The 13,471-nt window shown below is 34.1% G+C and overlaps 1 protein-coding gene across 1 annotated transcript; it reads right to left on the reverse strand.

The window, feature by feature from the left end:
* Positions 1 to 2,182: 2,182 nt before the first annotated feature.
* Positions 2,183 to 2,707, reverse strand: LOC141601236 (uncharacterized). The gene has a single exon (XM_074421498.1). The coding sequence runs from the start codon at positions 2,705 to 2,707 to the stop codon at positions 2,183 to 2,185; it is 525 nt and encodes a 174-aa protein (XP_074277599.1).
* Between the last annotated feature and the right edge of the window lie 10,764 nt (positions 2,708 to 13,471).

The raw sequence follows: 13,471 nt of genomic DNA on the forward strand, positions 1-13,471 counted from the left end.
TTACTCCTCTTTTCTTTTGATGCATTTGCAAACTTTTCGACTTTTCATTTCAATTCTTGAACTCAAATTTGAACAATTTTTGTGCCCATTCCCTTTGATGACAAAATGTCGTAGAATATGGATGATGGTCGCATGGTTCCAAGGGTCACCTTGGAATAACGGTAGCCAAGGAGTTATCACACCACAAGGCACTCTTGACTAGGCCTTAATCCATGGGTCAAAGGATACTAGCATGACACATCCTAGGGTGTTTTACAAGAATTCTAACAAGCAAATTCTTAAGAAGAAAAAGTATCTACAATGGCCTTATATACACTTGTCAAGATTCCCAAATAGACGGTTTCACAAATTTTTTCCTAATTTAGCCAAGGAGTTCTCAATAGCCAATACGATAGGAAATTATGCGAGCTATATGAAAATGCACGATTCCTAAGCTAAATGCAAACTATATGACATATAAACAAGTGATGCAACTACACTATATTATATGATGCATGCATTTTTGTTTGGCTGGAGAGCATAATTTAAATTAACTCCCAATGCATATGCTTGAACTTCCCCAAACCAAAATAGACACTATTTCTAATGTCAAAAACTGGGAAAGTTCATGCATAAGAGTGATATGCATGAAACTAGAATTGTCATTTTGGATTTTACATGGCGTGAACAATGAAAATACTCATGATCAAGAATAAAAATATATGAAAACAAGAGAAATGAACAAAGCTAATGTTGGAATATGTGTCCTCCGACAATAATGCGATCACAACTGTCGATCATGATGATCACATGTTTAAATCTCATTTTTAAGAATACATGTGGGATGTAATGTTTTACAGTCAACTGGTCCACACATATCGGTAATGATTGGCTGAATAGAGGTTGACATTACTGTCTTGCGACGGTGGTGATCAGTTGATCCCCTTAGGTCATACCTATAGGGAAATACTCTTAATTGATTATTTAATTAATCGTATGCCGATACGAGTTAATTAAATTGCTTAAAATTGACGGATGATTTTGTGAGTAAGATTAACGTGTCTTATTATAATTCGATTAAATTGGATACGGTCTATGTAATCGAATTGTTTTATTACTTAGATAAAAATTATTGTTTACGAAACAATTGAAATAGAAATTGAATGAATAATTTATTATGAATACAAGACGTTGTAATTTATAATTTGATAAACCATTTTGGTACAAGTAATTACGAATTACTAGTCAATATTGTATATGACATACTTTTATGAGTATGTTGATTTTTAATACGTTAAAAATACATTACAATTTCACATGTCAAGTAACATGTCACATATGTCACAATTGACAAATGACAAAATAAAATGGACTACCCATTTTATCTTATATGTACCGAAATAAGGGAAGGGTTAGGATTAATGTTGTGTTTTTATTTTAAATAGGAACATGATTATTAACCCTAAGGACTAGCCTTGCATGCCTATCTTCTTGAGTAGAAAAACAAGCCCATGCGTAGGGCACCCTTCCCCTCACCATCGGTTTTTCCAAGAGGAAATATAGAGTTTTTCCTCTACAATTTTCATTCACTTCTTCAACTCATTTTTTTAGTGTAAGAAATAGAAATATTCTCTCTACCATTTTTGGGAAAACTTAGAGAAATAAAAACTCACATATCTCTCCTCTTGGCCGAAATTTTCAAGAGGAAATACACAATTTTTGTGTCAATTTTATAGTAAGACTTATATTATTTCTAGTACAAAATAATATTAGTTATTAAGAGGTTTCTTTGGGTATTCACTTTTGGGAGAGGTTCTAATTTGGAGTTTTGTTCATCCATTTTAAGGAAAGCTCAAGAACTAACAAATAGGTGAATTTGTTGGTGCCCTGCCTTAATCCGAAATCATATAGTAAGATTGATGATTTCTTCTCTTATCTTATTTATGTTTTTTTTGTGAAATGTGAAAAATTATATTAATAATTAGGAATTTAGGTACAAAATCACCAATTGCACTCACTTGTACACCAACGAAAAGAACATAACACTAGATTACATCCAAGGTACCCAATGCATTCGTTGGAATTTAGACGTCCACTTCCATGCTTGTCCTCTACTCTGAACCAAATCATTAACAGCTCGAACTGCATAAGTAGGATGAACCAACTTATTGTCCACTCTGCAAATGTTGCGGGCATTCCAAATCTAATAGATCATGGCCATAATAGCAGCAATAACAATTTGTTTTTTCATCAAAGACCTACATCTCCACCTTCTACACCAGTCCAGGATTCCAGTTGCAGGGAAGGAAACATTTAACCAGGCAGCAAGCAGCTTCCAGCAGCAGGAGCTAAACCTACATCCATACAGTAAATGAGTATGATCCTCCAAATGATCCAAGCACATATCACAGTGCCCATCAACAATTATGCCAAATCTGAACATCCTAACCTTTGTCAAGAGTCGACATTGGATAGCCAGCCACCCTATAATGGAGTATTTGGGAAGATTAAATCTGTTCCAAATTATAGGGTACCAAGGCACTGGAGATAGACTACCCTGAAGCCAGTTATACCCAGCAGACACACTATAGATCCCATCATTGGTACTCCATTTGCCATGACAGAAACTAGGTTTGAGCAAATCCTTGACTTGGCAGATTTTCCTCCAAGTCCAGCTGGAACTTACAGTGGGAGAATAATCCAACCAGTTTTGTCCTTTGATGTACATGTGGTTTACCTATCTTATTTATGTTTGCATGCATAAGATCTAGCTTTTATTTTATGACTAAATAAATCTTTTCATATATGAATATGTAAATTAATGAGATTAGTGAATTCTAACAAGCGGTATCAGAGCCTTAGGTTGTTTGCATGCAAATCGGTTTATAGTTTTTCCGAGTTATATGATTAACATACAAAATTAATTAATTTAGTTTTATGAAGATATACCTAAAAATAACCTTGCATGTTAAAAGTTTCTGTTCCTAAGTGATTTTTAGGATATTTTGGTTTATTTATGGATTTTATTGTTCATTTTATATAATATTGGCATTAAAATGTGATTTTTACGATAAAAATGTCAATTTTGGACGAAAAATAGCTAAAATTCGATTTTTTCAGTGATTTTTGGATATGTTTTCACATATATTATCTACTGATGGCCTGTAAATTTTCATTATAAAATGAGTTGTTTTCCTCGAAATATGGATTTTTTAAGTTAAAATCGTATTTAAATGGGTAAATAGGTTAATATGAGTTATATTTCGAATATGGTAATGGAAATTTAGTATGTTGTCACATGAAATTTTACAAGATGTGTGTAAAATATTTGGCTATAATGATGTCTTTATACATGATGTATGAATTTTTGATGAAAAATCAAATAAATAGTGACTATAATTAGTAATAATGCTAAAACATACTTCATGACTAAAGGAAAAACGTCACATGTTGCATTTTATCATATATTTCAGATCTAAAAGTGAAAAGTTGATGAATATAATTTTTCTCATATTTTTATGGTCATAATTGTTAAAAACCTATAAACCGCAACATTGTTTTTCTCGATAAATTTTCGAAAATTTTAACTTAAGTTTTGAACATTACGAGTGTCATGGTATTTTTTCTAGAATGTTCATGAGTAATTTTAAATTTCGAATTTATTTGAAATTTTTATAATTTAATTTATAGTTTATAGCATAATTTTGTATTTTAGGTCCATTTATGAACAATATTAAGAAAAACAAGTTTAATTATTGTCAAAATGTTAGTGGAGACTAATTTTGAGTCCTAAGATGGTTAGGGTAATTAATTTGTACATAAATATGAATTTATGTAATTATTGTGATTTTAATAAGTTAAATCACGGAAATCCGTAAAAACTGATTAATATACGATATTGGCTCTTAAAAGGCGATTTAGCATAAAATTTAGCATGTTCATACATATTATAATGCTGGATTTTATTTATGATTGTCATATTTTAATTTTATGTAATTTTTGAATTATATAATTTTACTTAGTATGGCCTTAGTTTTAATTGATATTACCCGAAATATATTGGAATATCGATTCGGTTGTAATTATTGTGATCTCGTATCACCGTTTTGTAATTTAATATATTTATTTTTATTTTAATTACAAATGTATAATAGAAAATTGTGTAATTCAATTTTGTAACTTATTTATTTCAGAGTACCTTGAAGACAGTGCCACTCGAGAAGGAGATCCATCAAAGAAAGTGTTGCCTTGAAATGCGTGCCAAGACCGAAGTTCAAGGGACCAAAGGTGTTGGTTTCCGAATGTGTAATAGTTTATTAGATTTACTATTTTAGGAAGGCCATACTAGGATTTTATTTTATGCTTTGCATTTTATTTATATGTTGCATGCATCGCTAAATCACCATAACTAAAACATGCATTTTATTTAATCGAGTTTATCGACCGTGTCAATTACAATTATCGTAGTTCACCGCTTTAGTTCACTTAAAACGTGATAGATAATAAATTGACATGACCTCTCGCTAAAATAAACAATTGAGACTTAGCCTTACCAAAAATTAGAAACCATGAAAACCTATTTCGTGAGGGAGTGCATTTGGCCTTAATTACCGGGGTACAAACCTTGCTACGTAGGGGAAGTGGGTGATAAATGTCTACCCACCGAATTTATAAAGATAAGGGTTGTATTCGGCTTTACCGATGCCCAAGTTGATGTAAATTTGGATCATGGACACATTTATTCGAAATTTGGGTTGAACTCAACGAAAGTATTCTCGACGGTTGCCGGATGTGTTTCGGGCTAAAGATAAATATTAATGTAATTTTATCAACCAAGAGTTCTAAAAGTAGAATCGATTAAAGAGTTAATCTACCGAGTTATACTGATAAGGGTTGTATTCGGCTTTACCGATGCCCAAGTTAATATGAATTTGGGTCTTTGAATCATTTATAATAGTTGGGTAGAGGTCACTATATAAATGCTCATATCTTGTTAAAATTATTTACAAGTATGATTAAAAAGACAAATGTTAATATTTCCTTTTCCTCCATACTTGTAGTTCATTACAATGAATCCATCAAACGCTATTACACCGATAACTATTGAGTCTTGCCACAATGTTTTTGACGACGTTTGCTTCAACAATGATTTCGACACTACTAGAGAACTTCATTTTGGGATAGGTTCGGATGGAAACATAAACTTCATCGATTCTTCTAAACCTCCTACTACTACTACAAGATCTCTTGTGAGCCGGTCTCAGGAAGACTGCCTCATAAAATCTATAGGATCTTTGTCTTTGGAAGAGAAAGATGCCAAAACTAGTGGGAGCTCAAGCAATCAAGTTCTTGCTTCGAAGGGCAAAAAGTTCAAGAAGAAGGGAAAGTAAGGGAAAAACTTCAAGCAAGTTGAAGATAAGTGCCATTATTGCTATGGCATGGGACATTGGCTTAGGAATTGTCCCGTATATTTGCGAAATATAAGGAAAGGAATTATCGTTCCAAAAGGGAAAATTCCTAAGGAAATTTATGTTATTGATGTAAATTATACTTCCACTACGACATGGGTACTGGATACCGGTTGTGGTTTGTTAGAAATCTATATCTCATTACTTAAACTTATTCATATATGTTCAAATTTATTTAGTCATAAAATAAATTGCAAATCTTATGCATGCAAACAATAAAAGGATAAAGAAGAAATCATCATCTTACATTGAAGATTTCTGATTATTGGGCACAAGTAAGATCTCCTTCTTACTTGTTCTTGAGCACTCCTAAAATGGATGAACATAGATTCAAGTATAGAATCTCTCCCAAAAGTGAATACTGATGTGGGTGATGTCGTCGCTCATCCAATCAAACACATTTATAAAACTCAACATACAACTAGCTAGTGGTAAGTCGAGGTCGATCCATGGGATGGTGGTTACTCAAATTATTCAATCTAATTATGGTTATGCTTGGGGTTGTCACAATTATAATGGGTTGATGATTCTAAGCTAATAAAGGCAATAAACAAGCAACAAAAGGAAAGATGTAAACAATTGATTAAAAAAGCACTAGGGTGTCATGGGATTATAGGGGAATCATGGGATATGATCATACAAACATGTTCTCAAATTATAAGCAAGCAATTATTGTTGTGATGGATTGAGTTGGGTTATATCTTACAATCCTAGGAAAGTTTGGGTCCCGGAGCCGAATCGATTAGATTGTACAACACCTACAAGTCGACTTAATCTTCCCTACTCAACAACATGCATGGTCTAATGAGACTCGAGTTGGGTTATGTCTTACAAGTCTCATTGAAAAGATAGGAGATGATAGTAAATGCAAGGATTCATAGGCTTAGCATTTCATCAAACATAACATGTGCATGAGTTGAGATCAAAACAAGCAAGCAAATAAAACATGAAAGCATATTAATTTAAGCATGAATCATTCCCCATGTTGGTTTCCCTAATCACCCATTAACCCTAGCTAAGAGACTACTCACTTATCATCATATTGAACATGCTAGCAAGGTTGTCAATCATACTAACAAAGTGAAACATGATGAACAAATAAAAGTAATTAGCAATAATTAAAAAGAGATTAAGAGATTATACCTACTAATGATTCCAATAACAAAGCAAGAATAATAGAAGAACTTGATGATTGATGGAAGGTTGTCAATCTCCCAATAAACCCAATAATCTTCTAATTACCCAATAATAAACTTGAATTCCTCAATAATAAACTTGAACAATGATTAAAGGAAAGATTAATGTATATTTTGTGGAAAGATTAAATGATAATCTATTCTAATCTACTACTAATCTAATCTAAGGAAAGATTGATTCCACCTAATGAAAACTTGATGGTTTGATTATTACAAATGGGGTATTTATAGTGGAAATTAGGGAGGATGCATTAGGGTTAACTAAGGGCTAAACTAGTAATTACACTTTTTAAGTTGAGCAAGGAGCCTCCGGATTTTTCGGAGGAAGAAGGCGTCTTTCTCGGAGCTTGACGAACACGAAAATCACTGGAAAGAAATCCGAGCGGATTGGAGTCGGGACGGCCGGATTCTTGCGGTGGAATCCGAGCGGATTCAAGAGCAAGACGCTCGGATTGTAGTGGGAGAATCCGAGCGGATTCAGAGCAATCCGAGCGGATTGGGCAATCCGAGCGTCTTCAGCGCGGGACGCGCGGATTCTTGTACAGCTTCTTTGTTTGAGCTCGGATTGTAAAACGGACGTCATTTTCTCATCCGGACTCCTATTGGAGTGATTCAAAAGCCTAGATCGCTTGTTTTTTCGACGCCGTTCCATCTAGCATATTTTCAGAGGCAATTGAGCAACCCTTGGTTTGCGTTTCGAGCGATTTCTTCATGCAATGCCTTCCTTGCTTTTCCTCCTTGCTTTAAACCTTATGACCCTTCTTTATACTCTTTATTCCTACATCATTGGTCATCATTCTTGCCTCCTCTTCATACTAGTCCATCTAATATCATTAATAAGCTTCCAAATATGCACGAAAGACGGGAATTTCCGCCTTATTATCTCCTTTTCTACAAAACATATGAAATTCGATAGAAAAGCAAATAGGAAGGTTTTGACGGATAAAATGGCCATGAAATGCTATAATAGTATGCAAAATAGGCTCAATTAGGGGACTAAATATGCGCTAATTATGGTCACATCAAATATCCCCAAACCGAACCTTTACTCGTCCCGAGTAAAGAGGTGACAAAAATTAGACCTTTATTTAAACTATCCTAATAACATAGCCGATATGAGACAATTAGCGGGTCTCACTCCGCCCCTTCAACTCACAACAAGACAACCATGAGGTAGGATGCCTTTTTGCAAGGCAAGGTGGGTCTTGCCAAAATGGCGACACATCCAATCATTAAAGCACACAAAATCAAGTAATGGATGCATCTACAAAAGAATAGCCACTTTCCTCATCTAAGTGGCGGAAATTATCTACAAGGGAAGCAATTCAAGGGTACACAATCCTTCATAGATGCAATTTCTTCAAACTACTAAGCCTAGAAGGATACCAATAAATCACCTCCAAGTTGTGTCAAGCTAGGGTACCCTTGTCCTCAATCGTTAAATGCTTTTGTCAAGAGTAGACTCCCTATGGCGTTAGAAACACTGGAGGATCGCGGAATTCCCCCTCTTGCCTAGACAAGAAGAAGGGTCGTCCCCTCTCTACCATGCACAAAAATGGATAAGATGGAAAAGGGATCGATAGTATTTGAGTTTCATTTGGGAGTTTGCTTTTATTTTTGTTTTTCCCCCCAAATTCTTGTGGCATATAACATTTGAGAACACTTTCTTTTTGCCATTTCTTTTTGATTTTTGGCCTTTCAACACTTGACAACTTTCAACTTTTCTTTGCATTTCTTTTTGAACATTTTCAAAGTCACCCCATATGTAGGGAGGGTGCCTTATTTTTGAAGCTTTAGGAGTCTATTTTTGCTCCTCTTTTCTTTTGATGCATTTTGCAAACTTTCTTTCACTTTTCATTTCATTGAACTCAAATTGATTTCTTTTTGTTTTTGTGCCCATTTCCTTTGATGACAAAATGTATGGTAGAATATGGATGAATGATGGTTGCATGGTTTACAGGGTCACCTTGGAATAAACGGTAGCCAAGGAGTTATCACACCACAAGGTACTCTTGACTAGGCCTTAATCCATGGGTCAAAGGATACTAGCATGACACATCCTAGGGTGTTTTACAAGCATTCTAACAAGCAAAGTATTAAGAACAAAAAGCATCTACTAGGGCCTATATACACTTGTCAAGCTTCCCAAATAGACGGTTTCACAAAATTTTTCTAAACATGCAAACTACATGCCATGATGCAACTAACATTTATACATCCTAATGCAAATGATTCTACCAACTAATATGACAAATAAACTAAATGCAAGTCCTAAGTTCACATTGTTATACCGCATCAATCAAAATAAAGCCACATAGTCATTAACATAAAGAGGAAAAAGGAGATTGGAAAGATCATACCATGCGGTCTTCAATATCCTCATGTCTCGGATGTGGCGTAGTCAATCAATGTGAAAAAGGATGAACAAACACAATATATACAAGACTACACTACAAAGGAAATGAACAAGTTTTTGGATTTTTAAATTTTTCAAATTTTTATGGTTTTTGTTTTTATGAAATTAAAGAACATATTTTTGTGATTTTTCGAAAATTTCAATTTTTATGAATTTTTGGAATATAAATTCCCATCCCCCACTTTATTTTGGACATTGTCCTCAATGTACATGTAGGAGTAGGAATGAAAAAGAAATACATGTTTTTGGATTTTTGATTTTTTTTGACTTTTTTTGAAATAAATTACAAATGCAATATGATATGAATGAATGCATGCTCTAACTAAATGCAATTCTATATGACATATATAACAAATGAATGCAAACTAAACTATATTATATGATGCATGCTAATGCTTAAGTCACTTATGATCAAACCTCCCCAAACCGATTTAAACATTATTCTAGTGTAGAAATGAATAGGTTTGGCCATTAGTGACTATGCATGAATTCTAGTCTATATGCAAATAATTACATGAATCATGTGAGATATATTACAATGCAAACTATACTAAATGCAAATATACAAACTAATGGTTATTGAGGAACTCCATTAAACTAAAGATTATTAACAATTTCATGGAAAATCATCACTAGCACTCAAAGCACGTAGAAGTCGGTCAAATTCTTGGGAGTGAGAAATAAATAGGCATGGATAACAACACAAGATTATGCAATGAAATAATGCCCAAGTAAAAGACCGAACAAGCATGTCAAGAACATTATGACAAAAATTATAAGAGAAATGATGGATGGAAGGAACATGAAATGGGTAGTTGGTTGGCAATTCACTCAACTCATCCTCCAAATAGTCAAAATCACCACATTCAATGCAAGTACTCTCATTATCATCCAAGGTGATCTTAAGGGTGTCTATTTGGGGTTCCCAAATGTCCTCATCATATTCCTCATCCCAACAAAGTCCATTATCAAAGGGGTTGTCATAGTAAGGCTCACCAAGCTCAACACAATTGTCTCCCTCAAATATGTCATCCTCAAAGGGTGAGTTTTCACTCAAGTTCACATCCATATCATTCTCACTTTGCCCATTAACATCAAATTCCATGGAGGTTAATTTCATTGAAACACAAGAAGAGTAGGATGACGGCATCCAAGCATTAGTTTCACAATCAAGAATGTACTCCTCCTCATCATCACTCTCCTCATCTAGCACTCCATCTTCCCAAGGTGGGGTAATTTTGTGGACAAAGTGGGTTGGCTCAAGGTTATATGAAGGTTTCTCATCCTCACAAATCTCATTTTCATCATAGTTTTCCTCAATGAATTTTTGAAATGTGGTTTTTATCACTTCCATACCTTCCTTGGCATTCTCAAAGATGTCATGTACAATTTGCTTAAGACAATGGGTGGTCATGAACTCAACAAATTCCCAAAATTCCTCACAACTCATCTCACATATCCTACCACCACTCAAGTGAAATGCCAAGTTGTGGGTTTCAAGGTTCATGCCATTATAAACAACACAACATGCTTCATAATTTGAAATAGTAAAACCATGATGCCAAGCATGAGTCATATAATTTTCAAATCTTGCAACATATTCATCAAATGACTCATTTTCATATTGCCAAAAATTGAATGTAGACATGTTGAGCATGTGAAATAGAACAAGTACAATAAAACTCAAAAAAATGAAGCACAACTAAAACTAGACAAAAGAACAATTCAAATAAACAACACCGTCCCCGGCAACGGCGCCATTTTGATGTGGGTGATGTCGTCGCTCATCCAATCAAACACATTTATAAAACTCAACATACAACTAGCTAGTGGTAAGTCGAGGTCGATCCATGGGACGGTGGTTACTCAAATTATTCAATCTAATTATGGTTATGCTTGGGGTTGTCACAATTATAATGGGTTGATGATTCTAAGCTAATAAAGGCAATAAACAAGCAACAAAAGGAAAGATGTAAACAATTGATTAAAAAAGCACTAGGGTGTCATGGGATTATAGGGGAATCATGGGATATGATCATACAAACATGTTCTCAAATTATAAGCAAGCAATTATTGTTGTGATGGATTGAGTTGGGTTATATCTTACAATCCTAGGAAAGTTTGGGTCCCGGAGCCGAATCGATTAGATTGTACAACACCTACAAGTCGACTTAATCTTCCCTACTCAACAACATGCATGGTCTAATGAGACTCGAGTTGGGTTATGTCTTACAAGTCTCATTGAAAAGATAGGAGATGATAGTAAATGCAAGGATTCATAGGCTTAGCATTTCATCAAACATAACATGTGCATGAGTTGAGATCAAAACAAGCAAGCAAATAAAACATGAAAGCATATTAATTTAAGCATGAATCATTCCCCATGTTGGTTTCCCCTAATCACCCATTAACCCTAGCTAAGAGACTACTCACTTATCATCATATTGAACATGCTAGCAAGGTTGTCAATCATACTAACAAAGTGAAACATGATGAACAAATAAAAGTAATTAGCAATAATTAAAAAGAGATTAAGAGATTATACCTACTAATGATTCCAATAACAAAGCAAGAATAATAGAAGAACTTGATGATTGATGGAAGGTTGTCAATCTCCCAATAAACCCAATAATCTTCTAATTACTCAATAATAAACTTGAATTCCTCAATAATAAACTTGAACAATGATTAAAGGAAAGATTAATGTATATTTTGTGGAAAGATTAAATGATAATCTATTCTAATCTACTACTAATCTAATCTAAGGAAAGATTGATTCCACCTAATGAAAACTTGATGGTTTGATTATTACAAATGGGGTATTTATAGTGGAAATTAGGGAGGATGCATTAGGGTTAACTAAGGGCTAAACTAGTAATTACACTTTTTAAGTTGAGCAAGGAGCCTCCGGGATTTTTCAGAGGAAGGGCGTCTTTCTCGGAGCTTGAAGAACACGAAAATCACTGGAAAGAAATCCGAGCGGATTGGAGTCGGGACGGCCGTATTCTTGCGGTGGAATCCGAGCGGATTCAAGAGCAAGACGCTCGGATTGTAGTGGGAGAATCCGAGCGGATTCAGAGCAATCCGAGCGGATTGGGCAATCCGAGCGTCTTCAGCGCGGGACGCGCGGATTCTTGTACAGCTTCTTTGTTTGAGCTCGGATTGTAAAACGGACGTCATTTTCTCATCCGGACTCCTATTGGAGTGATTCAAAAGCCTAGATCGCTTGTTTTTTCGACGCCGTTCCATCTAGCATATTTTCAGAGGCAAATGAGCAACCCTTGGTTTGCGTTTCGAGCGATTTCTTCATGCAATGCCTTCCTTGCTTTTCCTCCTTGCTTTAAACCTTATGACCCTTCTTTATACTCTTTATTCCTACATCATTGGTCATCATTCTTGCCTCCTCTTCATACTAGTCCATCTAATATCATTAATAAGCTTCCAAATATGCACGAAAGACGGGAATTTCCGCCTTATTATCTCCTTTTCTACAAAACATATGAAATTCGATAGAAAAGCAAATAGGAAGGTTTTGACGGATAAAATGGCCATGAAATGCTATAATAGTATGCAAAATAGGCTCAATTAGGGGACTAAATATGCGCTAATTATGGTCACATCAAATACCCAAGATAACCCCTTAATAGATTAGTATTATTAGATCTAGAATAATAATAATCTTACTAAAAATTGACCCAAAAATATTAATATTGGTCTCTTAATTTCGGTTAAGAGAAGATGAATTTTGGAGTGTTTATTTCTCTAGTTTTCTAGAGAGTTTCTATATTTCTTACACTGGAAATATTATGTGAAAAAGTATGAATGAATTGATGGAGAAAAACTCTCCATAAGGCTCTTGGAAAACCGGTTGGGAGAAGGAGAGAGAGAGCTAATGCATGGGCAAGTTATTCTTCTCAAGAAAACATAGGCATGCATGGCTACTAGCTAGGTATTATGATTATGCTTTCCACTCAACATAATTAACATAATTATTTATAATACTCCTCCTTATTTTCGGTACATATTGTGTAAAATGGAAAGTCCATTTTACACATTATTTTGTCAATTTGTCACATGTAACATGTTCCAAGACATTATGTGTATAAAATGTATTTTTAACAATTAAAAATTAACATATTAATAAAATATGTCACTTATAAAATTTAACCTAGTAATTCATAATTACTTGTACCAAAAAGTGTTTCCGAATTATAAACTACAACATTCTGTATTTATAATAATTTATTCATTCCGTTTCAATATGTTTCCGTAAACAATAATTTCATCTAAGCAATAAAACAATTCGATTATGTAGACCGTATCTTATTTAATTAAATTATAATGAGATACGTAAATATTACTTCCAAAATCGTCCGTCAATTTTAAGTAATTTAATTAACCCGTATCGTCAT

This window comes from Silene latifolia, chromosome 9 (genome assembly GCF_048544455.1).
Source record: "Silene latifolia isolate original U9 population chromosome 9, ASM4854445v1, whole genome shotgun sequence".
Lineage (NCBI taxonomy): Eukaryota > Viridiplantae > Streptophyta > Magnoliopsida > Caryophyllales > Caryophyllaceae > Silene > Silene latifolia.